The 23200-nt window shown below is 38.7% G+C and overlaps 1 protein-coding gene across 4 annotated transcripts in view; it reads right to left on the bottom strand.

Moving 5' to 3' along the window:
- Nucleotides 1–23200, bottom strand: part of PLCB4 (phospholipase C beta 4) — a 234272-nt gene that overhangs the window by 53761 nt on the left and 157311 nt on the right. For 3 of the 4 annotated variants that reach the window (XM_080407727.1, XM_080407726.1, XM_080407725.1), the window contains 12 exons: nucleotides 19492–19573; nucleotides 18293–18393; nucleotides 17645–17702; nucleotides 12950–13058; nucleotides 9239–9449; nucleotides 8514–8607; nucleotides 7587–7666; nucleotides 7043–7127; nucleotides 4379–4469; nucleotides 3396–3491; nucleotides 1800–1900; nucleotides 75–110 (listed from right to left, as the gene is read on the bottom strand). In XM_080407727.1, coding sequence (XP_080263853.1) covers nucleotides 75–110; nucleotides 1800–1900; nucleotides 3396–3491; nucleotides 4379–4469; nucleotides 7043–7127; nucleotides 7587–7666; nucleotides 8514–8607; nucleotides 9239–9449; nucleotides 12950–13058; nucleotides 17645–17702; nucleotides 18293–18393; nucleotides 19492–19573 — 1144 coding nt within the window. The remainder of the gene's footprint in view (nucleotides 1–74; nucleotides 111–1799; nucleotides 1901–3395; nucleotides 3492–4378; nucleotides 4470–7042; nucleotides 7128–7586; nucleotides 7667–8513; nucleotides 8608–9238; nucleotides 9450–12949; nucleotides 13059–17644; nucleotides 17703–18292; nucleotides 18394–19491; nucleotides 19574–23200) is intronic. The other variant, XM_080407728.1, reaches the window with a different exon arrangement.

The raw sequence follows: 23200 nt of genomic DNA, 5'->3' as shown, positions 1-23200 counted from the left end.
AATCACTAAGAATGCATGGCAAGTAATATGTATGTTATATATAAAGCAATAAACTACATAACATCCTATGTCACCTTTTTATTGTTTTCTTGCTCAGAATCTTCAACAGCCTAAGGGAAAAAAATATATATACATTACCCAAAGAAAAAGCAATAGGAAACACTCACAGTAAGGAAAAAAAAAAAATAATCCTCAAAACGTTAATGCATTTAGCAAAAAGTATACCCTCTTCCACATTCCTGTGTAGCTCATTTGTCCCATACACTTGCAAAAATTTGCAGTTTCTTCCAAATTTGGGTACACAAGATAGGAAATTCAACAGATAGCTAGCAATGGGAATAGGAGGGAGGATGCCAGACAGTTAAGCCCAAACCAGTGCTATCACTAGAAGCTGGGGTCAGGAAGTTTCAGCAAAGAATGAAAGAATGACACACCCAGGCAACACAAAAGATCATCAGATCCATATATGCAAACTGCCCAGGCTCTGAAAGCTTAAGGTTGACTGTGGTAAACTGTGCTTTAAATGTCCACATTTGGAAAAGGCCTGTCTCAAGATGTTATTTGGAATGGGACAGTCTGCTGTCTGTCTTCAATTACAAGCTACCACTACTGAGAATCTTAGACCGATAAATGTTGACTTGGCACTGAATATACATTCCTAAAGAATAAAGATCAAGCCACTGATCAGCAAAGAAGCAGAGAAGTTACCCAAGGACATATGCTGAGGATGAGTGACTACTTTGAAAAAAAATCATCAAAAACCTAAATCCCAAAACACTCAGGTAGTTAAGGACGAGCTGACTTAGTAAATGAAACCAGGCCTAGAGCAAAGAACTTAAAATGCTACTTCAGTGGGAGGATTCATCAAAGTTCTGAAGAAGCAAAGATGTTGACTTGAAGAGATACCAAGAAGGTCGGTCTGATGTCTCAGTGACACTCCTAGAGATATACTGTGAAGGGCCATCTGTGCTGTGAAAGATTTTCATACCTATACTTCTATCTGGAGTAAGATCCAAAGGTAGCCAAGACAGGAGAGAAGTGGCCAAAACAATTGAGTGACAGAGGAGCATGATCTGATAAGGTACCTTAGCACTCACATGTGGATTTTTTTCTGTAGCAAGCAGCAATAATGCCTTCAGTGTCAGAGCTGGCTTAATTTTTGAATTCCAATAACCTGTATCTAATTACTGCCAAGTAATATTCAAGTTACTGAGCACAGACTGATACACTGTACTAAATCAGATATAAGTGGAATAAAGGGGACTTCTACCCTGTCTGCCAGCTGGCTCTCTGGTACAGCCTCACTGCCATACCACCCCACTGGAGAAGGATCGTCCTACTTGGCCTTCATTGCTGTAGGTGGAAAGGAGATTCTACCCTAAGTGTTAATGACCCAGTGAATCCCTGTAACAAAGACACAGGATGTAGCCTTGCCAAAAACCACTGTTGAGCGAGGAAGCCAGTATTCCACCTCATATTAGGGCTCCACAACTGAGACGCAAGGATCAGAGATAGGAACTGAAAACTGCTTGCTGCCTTTAATTAGCATTTTTGCTCAAATCCTCCACTTGTTTACTCCAATTCTGTTTCCTCAATAAATATTCTACCTGAACAAGCAGAGAATATTTTTGACTACAAAATTTTGTCTTCTCATGAACCTAGAGCTTAGGAATCTGGTGAAGATCTTGGGTTTGACTCTTCTGACAACATGTGCTGCAATGCTTCCACAAAACAGAATGTCTTTTACACCCATCACCACAGAAAGCTGCTGAAGAAATGTATGTAAGAAGCAATCCCACCTTTTTGACACTGATGGCAACAGCTTCTTTTTGACTGTAATCATCAACAGTAAGGTCACTTCCAAATTTGTACTCTGGATGAGCTTCTTCTTCCTGGTCAGCTGCACAGAAAAGAAAAAAAGATCAGTGCAAAAAACACAGCAACTGCTGGTTCTCTGTGAGAGGTGAAACAAATGACTGTTGAATACACAGGTTTGGGTTTGGCATTTTTTAAAAACAAGAAATAAAATCCAGGGTAGTAGATTTCCAAGCATCAGTAGTAAATTACAGCTAAGGCCTGAGATTCTTACAGCTCTGACGTGGTTAGTAAGAGAAATTTTTACTGTATTTTTGAAGGAATCCGTAATTTGCTTAGCGAAAGTGTAAAAGAAACCAATAACCTACCAACCCAACAGGCTTGGGGAAATAACAAGAAATGAAGAGAGAGTTCTTTAAAAAAAGATGTAAAAAGTTGCTGGTGTTCAGGCTTCTCATGTGCATTGTTAGAGCCTCCTTATGTGCCCCTATTACAGGGAATCATTTTCATTTGTGTTTAAGGTGATTTTCCATTAGAATTTAGTGTACTCAAAGCTGAAAAGTCCTTTTACAAACACAAAACCATTAATCACATTATTCATATGGATTTAAACAATTTTAGAAAACATTTATTTGAGCCTCCTGGTAGTCTAGCACATAATTAATAACACAGCGCAATAACAACACTATTAGAAATAAGTATCCCAATGGAAATCAGCCTGGAAAACAACAGAATCTCCTCCATGCTCCTTCATCACCGAAAGAAATATACCAAGAAGCTTCTCCAAAAAATAATTGTACTTCAGCCTTTTTTAGCATTGCAAGGAGAGATACTAAGATTTGCATCACAAAGAATATCTTTTCATGAGGACCTCTACTGACTGCAACAGCAGTGGCTTTGTACTGGTCGGGGGGGTGTGTGTGGGGGAACTCAAGGAGAGGACCAAGAGGCATGACATGGGTCACAGGACAGTACCATGGTTCAGTCACTTGCAGGTAATGCATGATTCACCTCTTCTGAAGGTGGACATTTAAAACAGACAAGGTGAATCACACCCTAGATATGTCTATTTTTCTCTGTTGGCCATAAACACATTCCACATCACTGGCTCTGAGCTAGAAGTTTACACTGAAGATATCCAAAGTTTGGCAAGAAAAATCCTATCCCTCATTTTATCCTTATAAAGTATAATGCAATAATCCAATCTGATGTTGATTGTATTAAAAATACTGACAAAATCTGTTTACAAAGCAAAGATCATAGCTTCCCAGTCTGTCTCTCTCACACACACAGTGAAAATCTGATTTGGTTGCTGCTCCAACATGACTTTTGAACTGTAAGTGGAAGTTACCACCCAAGCTCACGTTCCTACCACAGCCTGCCACAGAGCCAGGAGCAGCTGCGGTATGTATCTGAGATGAGATGGTAAGGCTGGAGATCAGTGGTCCTGCACTGAGCCCAGACTTACTGCTGCTGCCACAGACCGTGGGCATATGGGTAACGGGCATACTAGCTGCTCATGCCAGCCTACTGATTTACCACAGGCAATGTTTGAGAGCCCTTCTCTATAAAATCCTTACCACTTTCTATTTCTTCTTCATTATCATCCTCAAGGATATTTACAGGAGCAGTAGTTTCCCCAGCCTCCATCATCTTTTTCAGAGCATCAAGCTGTTCTGTTAATAAGAAAAATAAAAATAAATTAGCCATGACATGAAACAGTTTGTAGCACAAAGAAATACATGAGAACAATCATAAATGGTTCTCTGATCCCAAGACATACTTTTATTTAATGGGTTCTCAAAGTTTCAATTTAGCAATAAAATTTTACAGAATAGGAGCATCATTAGACATACACTGTTGTTAGAACTGATAAGCAGTCAGTAAGGACTGTATCCAAAGCTCACTGAAGTTAACAAAAAAGCCTTTGAAGCAAGCATATTCCTTCTTCAAAGAATAAATAGACCCCTATCTCTTTGGTGCTTGATCTATGCAAATGGAGGCAAAGTGCTTGGATTTTATGTTCCCATGTGCATTTCAGTTAGATAGTATGAACATAGTCATGTATGACTGAAGTCAGTGGAAGGTCTGCATGCTTATCTTTGAATTGAGAAGGACCAGGGTTTATCACTACAGCCATACTGGAAACTAACACAGCAACATTATTATTGAAAGAAGATAAATATCAAAACTGGCAACAACAGCAAAAGCAGCAATTTGAAATTCCATTTCATTTTATGCTTATCCTGGAAAACCCCAGCAATGCAAACATACCAGTGTAGGCAGAATTTACAAGAGATTCTATCTGCGTTATATTTTAGCTCAACCAGCAATCTGATAAAAGTCCCAGGATTACATTTCTAGGCCTATCTATGTCTATGTTACATGCTGATATCAATGCCCAGAGTCTGGCACTCATTCGAAACACAAGGGCAAACAAAATGTTATTTACATAGAATTCATATTCTTCCAACACTAAAGTACAAGCAATTTAGAAACTTCAGTAACAAAGTATCTTTGTATCTATCTAGACTTTCATTTAATACTTGACAAGCTTACTTACTTTTTTCTACTTCAGGTTTGAGCCTTTTATTCTTTATGAGAATCTTTCTTTTGAGGTCATTAGGAGAAGGTAAGGCTTTACCTGGATCAAGCTGTAAAATAATTTAAAGAAAAGGCTTAATAAGAGCTATTTGGCCTCTGTGTCCCTGTCTGGGATCTTGACTTCAGGACAGCAATAGTAAAGGGCAGTGAAGAAGCAGTGCCGCCTCAGGCCAAACCCTGGGAGATAGTGTGACTGCCATTTTATTGTTGCTTCTGCTTCTTCACCATCCCAGAGGAAGGCTGTGCTCAGGTAAATGTTGCTGGCTGAATCCAGCATGTTGGTCTCCAGCCTATGCCATCCTCAGCTGCACCGCTCAAAATGTCTCCCTCCCTCTCCTGCCTGCACAGAAGCAATCTGCGACTCCTCATTAGAGGACTTTCTACTTTCCCTCTCTCCCTGTGGTTCACACAGAGTCCAAGTCACAGTTTAGCCCATTATCATTTGATCTCTAAACAAGTCACCTTTTATGGTCCCTTCAAGCTGTAATAACGCAAGTGCGGCAGCCCACACATAGTTGCAGAGTAGAAATGGGCTGGCACTGGTGAATGGAAAACTACCCAGTTTTTAGCTAGGTAATGAGGACTATTTCTGCCACTAGGGCTACAGGGTCACATCTTCAGTATTTGTGAAAGGCAAATGGCAAGTTTCACATACACCAGGAAGTACTACTTTAAGATTTGTTCCAGTTTGGGGAAGGAGATAAAATATTACTGAGAAAAAAGAAAAAGTACAAACTCCTCTGATTTAAGTCCCATCACATCACTGAGGTTAAAAAACAGAGATTTGGGCATGGTAATTAGCACCCTCTCTACCCTCAGGCTGCTAAGACTATTAAGCAGGGAGTCGCTGGTACTACGGACTGTAGTTTCCTGTGAACTAATGATACAGGAGTAGAAGATATTTCCAGGACTAGTAAAAATTATTAGAAGACATAATCAGATATTCTTAAGATATTCTTATTCTTAAATCCAACTCTGAGCTGTGCAGAAGCAGCATGTTATATGAAGAAACAAAAGAACAAAGCACCATGACTTGAAATCAAATAAAAGCAGCAGAGGTGACAAAAAACAGCCCAGAAAAAAAACAACAAACCACAAACAACCCCACCCAAAAACCAAAACCAACAAAAAATAAACCCAAACCCACAGGTATGGGTGCAAACCTCCACAACCACCAGGCTAGCTCAGTCATGGGAGTTCCAGTGTGCTGGATGAAGAACAGTTGTTCCTGAGAGCACCTGGGTTGTGATTCCACTAGATGTCAGTGCCGCAGAGCTCATTTATCCCCAGGCTTCCAGGATGACAGTCTGCATCCCCAAGCAAGGGCACAGTTGGATGCTCACTTGGACAAATATTTGCTTTTACTTAAAACCAAATCTGCTTCAGCCAGTACAACGTCTCTTTTAAGTCCACCCTCCTCCATCGACTAGTTGAGGTACCAGAAAGCAAGGACTCATAAAATACAAGTTTCAGGCTCCTCCTGCCATCTCAGCAACATTTGCTTTGTGAGCAGCTAGGGACTGGATTTACCCATGAGGAGGGATGGACACAAAATGCAGAAGGCTCAGTCTCATGCTACAGAGCAGAGGCAGCTGAGGCTAAACACTGGGCCTTGAGGTAGCAGCATGGCAGCCTTTGGCCAGCCGTATTTTAGGCTTCCCTGAAAGCCACTGGAAACTGTCATTTGTGAGGAATGTGGCAAGGTGTTATATACATTACAGGGGAACACTACAGATTTACTTCTCTGGGATGCACTTTTCAGGACAGCAACCTGATATTCACAAAACCTTGTGCACTGCCATCCCTGCAACACGCAAGGAAAGCCAAGAAAAGCACAGCTCTAGGGATGATAATGCCAGGAGCCCCTCTGCCAGGGTACATGGACAGGAGGTGAAAGGTAAGGCAGAGTCCTCTCTGCTGTGGTCCCCCTCAGCACTAAAAAGCATCTGCAGGTTTTGGGTGGCTGCTGGCAGACGGTAAGCACATTCCTCACGAGAGTAAGGAAAGCCTGGAGGAGTAGCTGCAAGCACTGGGTAACAAGCTATTAAAGTCTCAAATATTGTGTTTGCGAATGAGTGTCTTTTATTATCTCCTGCCATGCAGGAGAGTGAAATGTGTGCAGATTACAGTGCACTTGATAGTCCAAATGAGACTGCAGGGAACTCTTTGTGCTTAATTTAATTCTTCATGCAGTAGTGGGGGCCACCTAGACTGTAGGACCTGATCTGGAGCATGAAACATGCAAAGTGAGGCTGGGAAGAGGTTTCATCAGCTGAGGCCATGCAATTTATAATTAACTGGTTTTCAACAGTGACTGACAATTTCAGAGTTATGTATGACCTGCAAATAAAATATATGTGGTGTATTTTATGTACGTGCTGATATTACATCACACATCAAGGGGATGGATTTCCCCAGGCTGCTCATCAGAGCCCTGTACAAAACAGATTAAACAAATCAGATAAGGACAAGTTTGTAGCAAAAAGCATAGACACTCAAAAGCCCTAGTCATTTTTGAAAGAACAAGACTGGCAGCACACAGCACTACAGGTGATACGATCCCAGTTTAGCATCTCTTATAAATACAGCTAATATAAAAAACAACTGGTAGAATATAACATACTGGATGCGTTTCTAGAGGCTGCTTCAACAGGAGATCTCCAAAAAGATCTTCACAGTATTTTGACATCTTGTACTGTTGATATTTGCTAGAAAAGATCACGTTTATTTTTAAATATAAAAAAGAAATCACTATTGCTCAGCAAAACAGAATACTAAGTAATGTAGACATCCCAAATTATATACGGCCCACTTTCTCTCAAATGAGAAGTATTAACTTTACTGTAATTATTTTGTCAATAAAAGTCTATTATCTGACATAGATGAATTAATAAGAGCAAAAAAGCAGATTAACTGAATCCCACACAGCTAATGGAACATCCAAATATATTTCACAGCTTTAATGCAGATAAAAATACTGCCATTATTAAGCTAGACAAAGATTGACTAGTATATTAAACTATAGTCTCTTCCAAGTGATATTCAATATACTTGCATATCCCTACACAGTTTTCAAGTACACTCAATTTTTAATATTTTTGAGCTATATCATCTCTGCCATATATTGCACTATAAAAAAAAAAAGAAAAAAAAAGTGCACTGTATACCTGCAGTGATTTTCAAATGAAAGAATGACAGGATACTCTGATGTAACAAATGCTGTTTCCTTAATGGCTTGAATTACATCCTATAAAATACAATAATAGATTGGATATTAGGAAAATTTCTTCACCGAAATGGTTGTCAAGCATTGGAACAGGCTGCCCAGAAAAATGGTTGAGTCACCATCCTTGGCGGTATTTAAAAGATGCCTAGATGTCACGCTTAGGGATGTGGCTTACTGGCAGACCTGGAAGTGCTGGGCTAACAGTTGGACTTGGTGATCTTAAAGGTCTTTTCCAACCTAAACGATCCTATGATTCTAATAGGATTCAAATTAGAACAGATCAAATTACAATCATACTGAAAAGATTTTTTTATTCTCCACCCCACTTTGAGAAACAGAGACCCCAGTCTCAAATGCACCAAGTGAAGCCATGCTCATTCTTCTCCGTTCCCCTAAAACAACCTGGACTGAGCACCCAACAGATGTGCCTGCAGCATGATGGCAGCTTCACCCAGAACCCATCAACACTACCACTGAATCTGCTGCCATCTTCTCTTGCCCGGAAGGATTTCTATTCCCAAAGTAAATCATGCATCTTCAGGCTTTTTCCACAGTAAGGAACTTCTCAGACAATGGAGAAGACATTCATTCTGTAGTGCAAAGAGCCACAAGATGTGAAAATATGGGGTAAAAGAAGGAAGCCTGCTTCCTGCAGTTTCTGTGGAAAGGCAGACCTAACACAGGGGTATATGACATGAGTCAAAAATGAGCCCTAAGATCTAGGGGCAAGAAACTGCACCTATGGAATCTGTCAGTTTGTAGCAAGGGAGCAGTGTCTGGGTGCTAAGGAGGGAAAGGTGCCCTGCACGGATTCTTCTCCAGGGGTTCTACTGGGGCTTACTGCCAGGTGTAGAGGTCAGGCACCTACCTTGAAAAGAATATCTGTACACATTGCTTTTCCATGCGTTATTATTGGTTCCTGGTCTTCACCTTTGCCATCCCAACAGTCAAGCTCAACACACCTAAAGACCCATGAAAAACGATGTCAGCTTCCTTAGTGTTTCCGTACAGGCAAGCTATCTGGGATGTGTTCTGAGCAGTGATGTTCAGAGCAGTAAGTTACAAAGCAGTTTTGGGCATCACATAATTCCTTTTAAGCTGCACATCTGTAATTTCAGACTGCTTTTATAACTTCAGTTATACTACCCTAAATATAGTACGTGTGAGTCAATACATTTACCCCCGAATAATAATGTTTTTAGCACTGTAACACTCTAACTTATTCTCTTACTCAGTTAACTATGACACATTCCAGTATGTCAAGAAATGAAGCAGGAAATCATAATCTGATTCTCATTTACATATAAACTTGTTAATTACAAAGCAGAAAGCCCTCTGAAATTCTTCAGTTGTCATTCTGAGATCAAACTTCTGTTCTGTTTCTTACAAACTCTCTCCTGACATCAATTGCTATTCTGCTGCCTTTCAACATTTTTTTGAGAGAAAAATGGCGTCTTAAATATGTGTATTTTCATTTACCACATTAATAAATTTATACATTCAATTATGCAATGTATCAACACCAAGGTATATTGTGTAGGTTTAAACTATTAGATTCACAGATATTGAAGGCTGTTATCTTCTGCTTCCAACCTGCATCCAGCCAAAAGCACTTGTCTGTACATCTCCACTGAAGACTTGCCACCAAACTGCCTGCCTGTTAAATACGTATTGTGAGAGGAACTGATGAAATAATGAGCCAAAGGATGGTCCATCTCTTGATATAATTCCAAACGGTCCAGGAAAACTGGGGCATTTTCATCTGACATCAAATATCTGCAAAACCCATCACTTGATATGACTCCTAGAAGGAAGAAGAAAGCATGGGGAGTTACTACTAGAAATTTATAGCGGGCAGGAATCAAACTGCCTCACAGAGCAGGAATCCTAGAACAAAAGCTATATCTACATAGGCTTTTGCAAGCAAAAGAAACTTTCCCCTTCCAGTGCTCCAAGCTGACCAGCAACTGTGTCTCTGGTGCAAAATCTGCCACTGTGTTCCCAGATAACAAAAGAAGAAAAATCAGGTGCCCTCCTAGCTCACTATCCTATGTCCAGCACTCGCCACTAGTAGACCTAAGGCATCAACAGGATGTGAAGGCGGCAAGTAAGTAGTGACATCTCCTCAGAATACTCCCAACAATTTGGGGCTCTGGAACTTTGTAAGCCAGAAATTGTGGGTTTGCATGTACCAGTCTCGTATCTACGGTACTTTTCTCCACTCTCTTATATTTAGTCCTGCCCTGACTGCCACATTGCTGTTAATCAGCTTGCAGCATGTGCAGTGACTGTTCTCCACTGACAAAAACAAGTGGAGGTATACCTGAAAACGACTGTATTTTTTCATTTGCAAAGCATTAGGAAAACCTAAGGTATCTTCAAGTTTACTGTTTGAAATACAGGTTGATTCCTTTATAATGAACGGCAAGTAATTTTCTACAATGAACACAGGACATACAGTAATTCAGAGGATAGAATGCGTAACACTTGTCTCATTTCTCTGCTATTATATGCTTCATAAAGTATAAAAAAATGATATATCAAGGAACAAATTCTAATGAAAAGAAAGTAAGAATAAGCAGTACTACAATATCAGTTTTAAGGTGGCCAAGAGACTGAAAAATTATCTGGGGTTGGAGAGAAGGGATTACTCACAAAGAGTCACTGCAGAAGATGGTTATCTGGCACTAATTTGGAGATTGCTCTTCCTTAAGTCATGTATTAACACTCTGCTATTGTTAAAGCACAGGTTGCAGCATTCTTATTTTCATTTTCTTTAAGACTGCATTTTCTCTTATACAAGTAACTCCAGTAATCTTGCTTTTTGTTCTGCTCCTAACTTTGAAAAAATCCTCTACTGGAGCTTAAATTTTCTGTGCTCAGTGTCAGCCAGAGGTGAAATGTTGTGGAATGTCTTATTCTTATCTTCTCAGTTGATACTGAGTTTTGGAAGAAGGGGGGAAAAGGGAGGCAAAATGGAAGTTTCAGCTTTAAGAATGCTTTTATTTTATTAATCACCGTGCATCTAATGCATCATGCAGTAGAAAAGTCACAGCTGGGCAGGTGTTCTAGACAAATAATGGCTGAGACTTAAGCAACTTAACAGAGCTCTGTGCTGAACAGACTGGTCTTCGTATGTTTGACATGAACGGACCAGGTGGAAGAATTTGCTTTTGTAGTGTTCTTGAGCAGACTCTGGTTACTAAACCGCAGCATTAACTTGTGCAGCTTTACGTCTTCTGTTACTGAAGTAGCTTATTGCTACTGCCTTGTGCATCAGCCTTGTTTCTTAACCTACATGATTTAGCAAAAAAGGGTGCCGAGTTTAATTGTTTTACTCAGCAGCAAAGTTATATGTAAGAAGAGGAAAGAGACTGCAGAGAATAGCCACTGGTGAGATAATTTCTTGCCATCGTTACATACTAAGGTTCAACACATTGTATGAAATAATTTCTCTGATTGCACTGTGAATACAACCAATGGACTAACACTGTAAGAGGACACTGCTGTTTTTCTGTTGTTACTCTCCATAACCCTATCCCTGCAGCAGCTTTACCAAATTTACTTAGAACCTGTTAGAAATATAAATAAAAAAACCCTAAATAATTAGCCAAGATTCAATTATTGACTAAAATAATAAGCCAATGTAATTCCCTTGCTACAGCCTGGTGCCTGCAAAATCCTCTTCTTTGCAAATTACTGAATATTGTTTTCCAGTTCTATATTAATTTCCACCTTCATAAAACATGTTTTTACATTTTCCACCCCTAAGGATGTGGCCGCTACATTAGTATGCCTTCCTTATTTTGGCAGATATGTGAAATACACTGGCATCAAGAAGAATCACAGATGAGTGCTTTTTTAAGAAAAAAAAAAAAGGGAAGAGTTTACTAAAATCAAGTAATAATTAATACCTGGAGAATTCTACTTCATGTAGAGAGGAGGAGAAGTAAGTTACACTGCTTGTGAGTGGAAAATCCTCATAACATGTACAAAATACTTCTAGATAAGAGAAATACCTCCTCCTCTCCCAGGTGATGCCTGGAAAGTCCATGTTTTCACACTAATAAACAAGCAATCTATTAACCCAGCATACACTGCAGCATCTGGAGTAGCATATACAGTACAAGCTCTTCCCCTAGTGGTCTGGTCAAAACAACTGAAGTACTATAAGGAATGGTGAAAGCTACACATCCACCTACAGAAGGATTCCTTAAGTTTGTAGTCTGAGGAACACACCTGTAAACTCTTCCCAACCATTGGCCTAAAGAAAGTGAAAGGTGTTGCTGCGGAACACATTGCTGGTGTCAACTCCTGTGATCATAAAGCAACATAAAGACACACAGGGAACCCAAGGCTGCAGCACCAAGTGAGAGCTGCCTCGGATTTACTGAAGCCATTTAAGATACTGCTTCCTCCTGTTGTCTGCCTCTGATGTTGCACATCCTTCAGGAGCAGGGGAAGCACTAGCTATTCTGCCTCTCAAGTGCTAGCTCAATACATTAGCCTAAATGTCTAGTAGAAGTGCATTCCTGTTAGGAGCTGAAGGCCTACGGGCTTTGCAAAGCGCAGTCTCCTCCTCTTCAGGCTATGATGAAAGTGACTTCCAGCAAAAGGGCATGGAGGACAGGTGGGGATAGCAACATTTTTAATTTCTGTAGTTGATCCCAAGCTATTTCAACAGAACAGCTAAGAACTGGGAGCTAAGTTCAACTACTGGCACCTCCAACACCCATAGCAGCTTAGGACACAAACAGCCCAAGAATGGCTTGGAGACACTGCCTGCAATCTTCTTGCTCAGAGAAAACATTTTTCAACGCACCACGATTCTAAGCTAGGCTGCTGCCCTCAAGCACTATACAGATTATATTGTAAGAAGGTGGATGTATACCCCCCATGGCACACCTGGTAATTTTTTTAATTTTTATTTCTACACAATATCTCTTTGCAGCCTCTCTGAGACCTCACCCATAGCCACATGCATGTTACCTTGGGCTAGGGGTCTCTGTGTTGTTCCCTATTTACTCAATCCTAGCCTCTCCTATTTTAGTATCAAGGTGGCTGTCTTTGTAGCCACACTGTAATCTGGATCAGGGAAACAATCCTTTTAAAGAAAAGCTGATTTTGAGGGGGAGGTATTTTTCATCAGATCCGTTTCCTGGTATAGTTTACTGGGTGGCAACACAAGTGCTTGCCCGCTGATCACAACGACTATAAGCTCCCTTTTAAAAGTCTGGATGCTTTGGAACAAATTCCCCAAATATCTAAAAAAACAGTGAACACTGAATTCCCTCCCACATTTACCTTTACTCTTCAAGTCTTCATCTGGCTCATATGTCTCAATTATCTGCATTGCTCTTTTTGTGTCATAAAAGGGAAATAAAATTTCATTGAGCCGAGGATCTCGTTGATGCTAAGGTTAGAAAACAATGGAATTCAGCAAAACAATATAGTGCATGGCTATCATCCAAGAGCATTTCATTACTGCAGATGAGAAAGAAAGAAGTGGACATTTAAAAAAAAAAAGCGCCCTAAAATTTACAGACTATTCAACAGTAACTTTAGCTTTAGACAGAAAACGAACCTTAACTTTCATAAGAAACCTAGGCAGTTTGACTATAAAAAGATCTCAAAAAACCACAGTCCAGTGCATTCCATATAACTGGTCCTGCTCTTGCCTGTTCATGAAAGTAATGATTGCACGTCATATAAGTGCAAATGAAATGCTGAAAATAAATAGCTAAATTTCTCCTTTGCAATTTCTCTCTCTTCCTAATCTTTTTTGCAGGTCATGTAAACTGACAGACTTGACTGATGGCACTGTAATCACCTCTGCAAAAATGCATGTCTTCAGCAATATCTACAGATAAAGTAAAAATTAAAAGTAAAATAAAGCTATACTATAAATACAGAATTTGAAACCCAAGTTTAGAAATATGCATCTACTGATGATTATTGATGAATCATGGAAACATTGCATTATTAACTATTCAAAAAACAGTGCAGGTTCTTAGAAGAAATATGTACAACTTAAAAGAGCTTCACAGTATCATCTCTTCAATTCACAGTAATTTACAATATGAGGATTTCATAATATATCTAATATTTAGATACAATTTAGCAGTGATTTCTAATACACTACTAAAACTCAAAGTTTTTAAGTTTTCACTTAATAGTGTGCTATGTAACTTTTTTTTTTTTCCTCCATGCTGGATTAGAGCTGCACACTGTGTGCCTGATTCTCCATTAAAAGAAAATTAAAAACAGAATTGAACGGAGTAGTGGCATGTAAGCAGATGCAATAAAACAAAGAAATAAATGTGACTGAAAACACTTTTACCCCAGTAGGTGCAGTTTTCAAGCTTTAGTTTAAGCAGAATCCAGAAATGTAACACGCCACCCCCATATTGGCGATCAATAATTTGGAGTGGACAGGATGGTGTTGATATGGCTTGGCACAGCACTATCAGCATTTGCTGTAATTCCTTATGTGTAAACTTTTCAACATTTTTTTCATGAAAAAAACCCAATATCCAATCAAAAACAAGTACTTGGTCTCTTCTCTTACAATCAATACATTGGTATATGTGCTTAATTAATTCCAAGAAATTACAACCAATGCCATTTAATCATGCATTTAAGGAGGGATCTTTCAAGTAATGCTACTGACAGTCTGCAGCATCTAAAATACAGCAGTTTCATTCACTACAGATCAGCTATCTGGATATCTAAGTAAAACTCAGATGAAATATGATATGAGAGCAGATGGATGCAGGACATAACTTGCTAAGCAGTGCACAACACAACACTGGCATGCAACACTACAGTCTACCGTGACAAATGACAAGCTTTATACCATTAGTGACAATACACCACTTCAAAAAATTGTAAGAAATAGTAGGGAAGCTTTTAACTCAAGAAAAGTGCTCTTCCCCACTCTCTTTCTTCTACAGTTAGTCATAAGCAAACAGAAGAAAATAAATGGGATAAAGCAAAAAGTCTCCTCTTTAGAACAGTCCCAGACTTATCAGAAGGAGCTAAGAGTAAAACATTACTCTTGAAGTATTAATCTTGTACGAGTGACTATCACTCATTTTTCCATTTGAACAAAAGCGTGTCTTCATTTTTACTTAGTTTAAAAAAATAAAGTAAAACTGACAACTGATGAAGTTTTCCTTAAAAAAAAAAAAAAAAAGGAAGATTGCTTACTGGTGTCTCATGAGGCAACATTCTGCACTACTGAGCTTGTTGGCACAGGAAAGTTGTAACACCAAAGCTGATGAAACTAAAAAGCATGAAGTTTCACCTATAAAGACAACAGGCCCCAGGACTAATTGTGTATGTCCACCATAATTGCATTTGGTTGTTCTAGTTACTTATACAGGATGCCCTTATGCTGTAATAGACATTCTTAACCATACGAGGGTGACCCATCTAAAAGCATGGGGAGAACGAATGCCTGTATGGTTCTGCAAAGAGAGAAAGATCATTTAGCCTTCCCAGCCTGGCCTCTAGTCTCCTCTTTGAGTGGATACAGAGATGCACAGCAGTTCTTAATGTGCCAGGGCCAAATGCGCCTCTTGAAATTGTTCTGTGCAGTAGTAAGAAGGGTGTCCTTTCATGGAGATGAAAACCAAAGAACAAGGGAAGGAGGGAAAGCAAGGAAGTGGGAAAGAGGAGGGGAAGTGCGAGAGAGGGGGATGGAAAAGGATCTCCTCATACCTCCTTCCCAGAAGAAAGGATGAATCCTGGTCAGACTACTGTATTTCCATTTTGAGTTACTTGGCTTATTAATTTATTACAGCAAATGAATGGCAGGAGCAAGTCTTAACAGTAATGATTTTGGTTCCTTTTCTACATTTTTTTTTTCAAAATGGATGTTAAAAAGAAGAAGACCTAGACAAAATACTTGGTGCCTGAAAATAATTACATTTCTAAAAACTTCCCAGAAGCTTTAATACTGATGCACAGTTAAATCAGCTGTCAGCCAGCAGCATTTAAAAGTGAAATTGGAAAAACTCCAGGAAAGTGGCTCACCCTCCCCTCATACCCAGTAACATATCCTCATGCTCCCTTACAAACCCATAATACTTAGAGCTTCTGCAGCATGCTTAGGAAGTTACTGAATTCAAAATAATTCAAGTTAAAGACTCTCATGAATAACTGCTTTGCCAAGTAACTCCCCTCTCCTATATAATGATAATAATCCTTTGAAATTTTCCAGCATTAACCACCACTGCTAATTGCAGTGTTGGCAAGCTGTCAAAGGGACAGAAATGATCACTTCAGGAGGGAAATTCTGGGTCATTTAGCGTCCTTCAAATCATTACCAAAACTTTAAACTATTTGGAGACCAAAAGACCTCCAGCAAACAACCAAAGGCATTAGTTTCAGTCATCAGAATTAATGCCTACTCTATAAAACCACTTGACTAATTTTTCCCAGCACTGGCCACCAACTGAAGGGCCAACTACAAGCTTTTGAATCACAAAATGTGTTGTCAGTAGCAATGTAGTCAACAAGATGCATCTTTCTCCAATACTGTCCCTAACACCGATTGTGTAAAAAAGAACGGCTAAAACAATAGAGACCAATTTTCAAATAACGATAATAGTAATCTACTGAAAACTGAGGATTGACACTAAGAAAAATATTCAGAAGCTAATATGGTTCAAGGTGGGGACAGGGCTGGGTGCTTCAAACAATGAAGTGTATCTATCACTACAGGTGAATTAGGGGGCTGAGGTATTTTAAGGGGATAGTTTATAATTTAAATCCCATTATCCTTTCTCTCTTCAATGCAGAAGCAAAAATTACATGCTTTAGCTATGACTCCAGTTCTGCAAGCATTTAGACATTGAACTTTGTAAATAGCTGTGAAAAAAGAACATTTCACGGTAGTAAGATTAAGCATGTACTCCAATTTGCTAATAGAGAGTGCTATGTGGATACAAACTAAGGGCCCAAGTATGTAACCATTAGTCCTGAAGCTATTAATCTTCTTACTATCTTTTCTTTTTGATTAATCTTTCTACATGTAATTCAGGTTTGGTGAAAAGCAAGGCATACATTCCCTACTGAAAAAAGAAAATTGTATTCTAAATTTGATATATAGGGAACTTACTGCTTGAATCTTCATACAGCAGTATCAGATAAATAAATATAACAATACGTAAAATGGATTTATAAGTAGTAAGATAATTTTAGATGGAGAGATTTTTGGTAATGCACCTGGTCCCTAAAAGATCACGCAGAGTGATAAAGCAGCTATCCATGTTATATTTCCATTTTTTCCCAAGTTATTGTCAAATCTACATAGTGCATTTATTGTTGCAATTCCAAATGAGTCAGTCTTCTATACCTTACTGTGCTTTAGGAATAGAAAAAAACCCAACCCTGCACTGTTTATTGAACTACTTCGCACAGTCATGATGTTTTTAAGAAACACTAAAGACTCTTGCCAACAACTGTATACAGCAATATTTCCTCTTATTCTACACACATAGGATTTAAAAAATCATATACAAACTCCTAAAATACCCTCTTAGCTCTTATATTTGTAATAGATTGAAATAATACTGTTGAAAAGAATCAAACTACTGTTTATAAAATCCGACTTCATTTTTTCTATTATTCAAACAGATTAGCAGGTGTTGTTTAGCTGTGGCCTACAGGTAAACTAATTGCTTATAATAAAATACTGGGTGTATTTTAGTTGAAACTGCACTGAATGTAACAGTATAAAAATGTATAAAACACACATAACACACAACATAACACAACAGCAAGTAATCAACAGATGCAATCTGCAAAGCCAACATGTAGAAAGCACAACATACAAGGTTGGAGCTGATTTTTGCACCTGGATGTTACCATAATGGAAAGATCAGCAGATCAATAGCATAGCAAATAATGGCATGATTCATGCAATGGAAAGATTGGAAGAAGCAAGCCACTGCAGACAGACTTGTATGGTAGTTAATGTATGAAAAAGCTTACTTCATTTAGAAAGCTCACTAATTGGTCTACCGTTAAATAATCAGTTTTGTCTCCATTGCTGAAAAGAAATTTATTAGAGAATGTAAGTTTTCATATACGATGCTACAGTAGGTATGATTTACATGTTGACATTGTTGATACTTTTAAAACCACCTACTTTTCTACCTGAAGTAGCTCTATAATCTCAAAATGAACAGTCACAGAAAGCATACTAACTGTCTATGCTTAGCACAGTATATCTCCCATACTTCCTACAATTTAACAAACTTTACTTCATAAAACAACATGTAAGTCCTCCAGCTGAGAATAAATTGAGCGAAGAATCTTTTAAAATTTCAATTTTCTTATTTCATTAGTTCCCATACTATGTTAATCACCTAAAGGAGCAAGTTAAAATTACAGTAGTTAGTAAAGCCAATGCAAATAAAAAGTTCCAGGTGCTTCCTCTAACCCATGTAAAAGTTGCTTTAAAATACAGAATGAACTTTTACATTAACAATCTGATAGGAAAGGAAGGGGAAAAACATAGACTTGAATCTACTAGGAATCAAGGTTAGATAATCTTTACAATTTTCTGAAACTATTAGATATGGACTAAAAATAAAGCAAAATGAGTTTAAAGCAAGATTATATTACATTCGAACTTACATCTTCTTAAAGAGGTCCTCTATGTCAGTTCGGGGACATATCTTTTGGGTGAGCTCATAAAATTTCTCGTAAGTAAATGCTGCAGGCTCAATTTCATCATTCTGCAACAAAATGCAAAGGTACATTTATCCAGCAAAGGAGAGCTTACGTGCTTTCTTCCCAAGAGCATCAGAAAAAACAACGAAGAACTGTTTTAGCTCTTTACCTAGTATACGTTTATCTAGTTTCTTTTGTATTTTCTGAAAAAAAGTTCTTATTCATCTTTATCATAGATCTGTTCAACATGCTTATATTCTGACCCTAGAGTAACATTCATTCTACAGAACTGGAAAAGAGTCTTTATTTTAGTTCTGAAGCTTAAAAGAAACCACAAAAGTCCAAAATCCTGTACAAATTTCAGGATACTTATATTGAAGCCAAGGAACATTGAGAAAAAGTCCCAGTCTTGGTGCAATGGTTTTAAAAAGCAAAGCAGTTTTCATACAGGGGCATGTAGAACTTCCGTGAGGGAGGGAACACAGGGCTAACACATTCAGTATCAGGTCCTCCTCTGAACAAAATGGGAAGTGCAACACTGAAGAAAAATTTCATCTCAGGTGCCAGGTACTGCTCCAGCTGAGAATTTGTACCTTTCTACAGCCCCCTCTCCCTGGCTGGAGAAAGCAAGCTGCTGAGCCTGCAGGGCTACCCCTCACCAAGGGCCAAGCACCAAGGCCTGGAGCCTCCAAAATCGAGAAGGGAGACTGCACAGGGAGTAAAGCTGAAAAAAGTAGCTGCAACTGTAACCGGCTGTCACCTCTCCGGGGCTGCTGGCAGTGGCTCCCACTGTGAATGCGACAGTGGTTCTCCAATGGAAGGGAGCAAAGACCAGGAGGAGTCAAAAAACGGCAACTGAGAGGACAGCATGCAACAAAAAAAAGTGTTACGTGCATGTTCTGTGTTCATGTACTTCCTATATATGAACAAAATGTAGCCTAATACAGAGAAGAAGGGAAGACTCATTTAAGAAGTTTCAGGACCACTGTCATACAGATTTAATTACATTTTGGTTTTAGTAAACAACCTTCAGTGATTAATAAGTTATTCATGAACAATAGGCATGTTTTTATGTGATGCAAATGACTTAGATCACAGCTACAAATGTGAATGATTCATCAATTCATTAGTATACATAGAAGTTGTTCAAAACCACTAAATACCTTTCCACTGGGAAGACCTAATTCCTTAAGTGCCTGAAAGATCACTTTTTCTGTTTTACCTGATGCAAAGGTTCTGGTAATGCTAAAACAAAAAAAGTGGAGAAAAAAAAAAAAAAAGAAATGTTAGTCACTTTTTAAACAATCGGTTCTCTCTCTTGCTTTTACTGCCAACATTTTCCTCTGGCTTCAACTGATGAATGTAAGCAGCCTCCAAGTAACTGCAGTTGAAAAAGTGCTCTAAGCTTCACAGAGCAGCACTGCTCTGCCTGCAAGCTATGTATTATACATCAAATAAATACATCAAAATAATGAACTGCAAAAAGAACAAAAAGAGGGTTTTTTTTCCCCAATATACTGGAATACAGAGCCATGCAAAGCATTATTCTGTTGGCTCTTTTAAACTCTCTGCATAGATAAATGACTGTATTTAAAAAGCAGCAGATTCTACAAGTGAGGAGACTTGTGTCTCCAGCCATTCCTGGTGGTGGGGACGTCCCTTCCCTTCCAAGCGTTAACCTGTCTCCTAGGTCACCCATAAGGCAGGCATGAACCATTCCCAATGGCAGCTTCCTTCTTTCCTTTTCAAGCAGTCGCTGCTAGCAGGAGCCCCCCCAGATGCATGCTAAATCTCATTCCCTGCCCCATCACCAGCTGCAGTGTTCATTCTCCACCTTGAATGCTCCCTCATTCAAGCCATTATAAATATCCCTGTTCTAGATAGATAGACATGCTATGCAGCACTTGTTTAGGTAGGTCTCAGTTGCAACCAAAATATTTCCACCAAACTGATTAACATCCTCTTTCTTCCACAAAACAGGGGTGATTTTCACCATGCATATGACTGACAAACTGGTTTTACTTGAAATTAAATAAATCCAATTATAGCTTATCTATTTGGTGTGATTAACATGAAAGCATTTGGTCTATTTCCATTTCCATTTGAGAGGAGTTTGGATGATTTCTAACTCTGGAGAAATGGATCCAAACTTAACAACTCTCCTCCTTTCTGCTTAAACTAAAATAACGTGTCCCACAACCCCTCTTGATTTGGGTGTCTCAATCTGGAGAGAAAAATTGCAGTCTGCATCCAGTACCTATTACTAATGCTAACAAAAGCTGGACATCGGGAAAGACTCTATAGTTGCCCAGTAAGAATATGTTGCTCTTTACCATCAAGTGAGACAACCATTTGCTGAGACTTTTTGTTAATCTCATGCATACTAAATAATTTCACATGGTCAAAGATGTGAAACAAACTGTTGCTGTTATTTGTTGCCATAGCAATTCACAGCTGGTTTTCTCTCCAAAACACTCTAAACCATCTATGTAAATATTTTCATACTAGTAAAATTAAGATCAGGAAGTGAAATATCTAAATGATAAAATTTTAACAAATCTTGGCTTCACCTCCTCCCCCCCCCTCCCTTTTTTTTTTACTGGGTTCTTTCAACAGTTAGATTTCTATATCCCTATTTAGGCACCTAAATAAATTATTTGATTTTCCAAAGCTGGTAAGTACTGAGATGTTTTCACTAAAATACAGACTGAGTTTAACTTTAGGCACTTGTTTCTTAAAAAAATTTCAGACATCTATTTTTCTACTAATTCTAGAACACAGAATATGTTAGCTCTACTATTTACAACCTATCTCCAGCTCTGTAAAAAAATTCCACATCAATTCTAATGAACGGGTCCCCAATAATAAGTGTCATATAAAATGTGTAATACTGGCATAAGTAATTAATCAGAAACTGTGAGCCAAGACTCTGTCACTGCAGGGAACTCATTTTTGATGCCAAACTATTTTTTATTTCACCAAAGATGACGGCAAACATAGCAGTAATTTGTAATGAGAGCAGCAGTCTAGAAAAGATAGCATGAATCAAAAAAGATTGTAGAAATACTGCATAACACTTTCATTTTGCTAAGGACACTGTAAATAAAGTGACTTTTCCCTTTATCAGAAGAGACTTAATTCTAGCAGATTTACATTCACCTTGCACGCCTTGGAAGAAAATTGGCTACTTCAGATGCAGGCAAGTTACTGGCTGACAAACACCTACAGGTGTTTACACCTTATGCTCTACAGTGGTTTGGGGCTTTTTATGGTGACATGTGAATGTACTTCCTCATAAATATTTAAAATATTTCCCAAATCTGGGACTGAAGGGTATGAATCTATTGTACTTATTGAGGGATTAAATTACTTGGTTACTTCAGACCTTCACCACTTTCCAACCATTACTTCAAAAATCAAGCCAACACAAACTGTTCAAATCAATCTTTTATCATGACTCCACTAAATTTATCTGTTTCACTAGAACTGGAAGTACCACTGCCTAAACTGCACAAGAAATAACCTAAAACCATGATTTCCAACCATCATCTAAGTATCAAAAAAGATTTCTTCCAGACACTCTGCAGTAATCAATACAAAATATATTTAATAAAAAAGTGAAATTTCAAATTAAACTACTGTAAAACAGATTTAAGCCTCATTTTTCATAGTTCAGCTTTTTCTTTTTTTATATATTTTCATGGTTAGAAGCCAAATCAACTTAAATCCTTTGAAATTTAGTTATACAAGGGATAAGCATATAACAAAGATTGAGCAAAGCTAATTTCTAAGCAGGCTCTAGCTGAACAGGTGCAATGCATATGTAGAAAATCCATTTTGTGCCAACAGAAAGCTGCAGAAATCAAGTAGGGTTTTTTTGTGTTGGTTTTTTTTGGGGGGGTTGTTTGTTTTTAAACAAACACTGACGTTTTCATTCATCATTTACAGAAGTGTTAAAATCTGAAAATAAAAGATATCTCACCAAATGCCCTGTCCTTGTAAGGTCTGTAGATGTACTTCTAGACGCAGACTGCTAAAATTTATGAAAGCCCAAAGGTAAAACTGGTTGCTCTCCTACGGTTTTCACACTACTGCCAGAATTTCTTCTCTCCCAAACATAGTAGGTTAATAGTAATAGATATATGCCCTAGAGTACATTAAAATCCAAAAGCAGTTGAGAAGAATCTTCATGACTGTGCAACCCCCAACTGTACTAAGCAAGGAGTCAGGACTATTTATGCCATTTACCACTGACAGCATAAGAAGTTTCACCTTCTCAAGGCTCATCATTCTCTATGGCCATGTGCTAGCTGTAAAAACCTGTCTTAAATCTAAAAAGAAATGCAAGGAGCTCTGATTTCCCAGGTGAGATGTTTTTTTCCTCAGTGTTTTACTGCACTTTTGTGTAAGAATGAAATACAGGTGATCTTGTGATACACATTCCTGCAACTTAACAGATCTGCTGGGTATTCTGAGAGAATTACCTTCCAATCTGCATCCCCAGAGCTACAGCTATTGCTACAGGAGTCCTGAGCAGCAGGAGGAAGTGGAGGTTTGACAAAGTAGGGCTGACTAGGTAACACTGTGTTTGAAAACCAGGTATATGGGAAAGGCTGACCACAGCAATCTGGAGGTCAGCTGACGGGGAAGCAACAGTGGTTTAAACCAGTGCTAAGAGTTACTGGGAGGAGGCTTGGGCAAACAATGTGAAACTTGCTGTACCTTGCATAGCACAGCCGTTCTGCCCATATTGGCCAGTGGTTTCTGGCTTGCCTTCCTCACCCACATAGCCTTCTCCTTACGCATCTACCTTGTTTCCTCTTTTGTCTCTCCACAGTCCTTCTCTACGCTATGGGTTCATGGGAGGAGGAG

The sequence above is a fragment of the Falco punctatus genome, assembly GCF_963210335.1.
Source record: "Falco punctatus genome assembly, chromosome: 12".
In the NCBI taxonomy this organism is placed as follows: Eukaryota; Metazoa; Chordata; class Aves; order Falconiformes; family Falconidae; genus Falco; species Falco punctatus.
The sequence above is the reverse complement of the archived record's forward strand: the minus strand, read 5'-3'. Positions and strand labels throughout refer to the sequence as shown.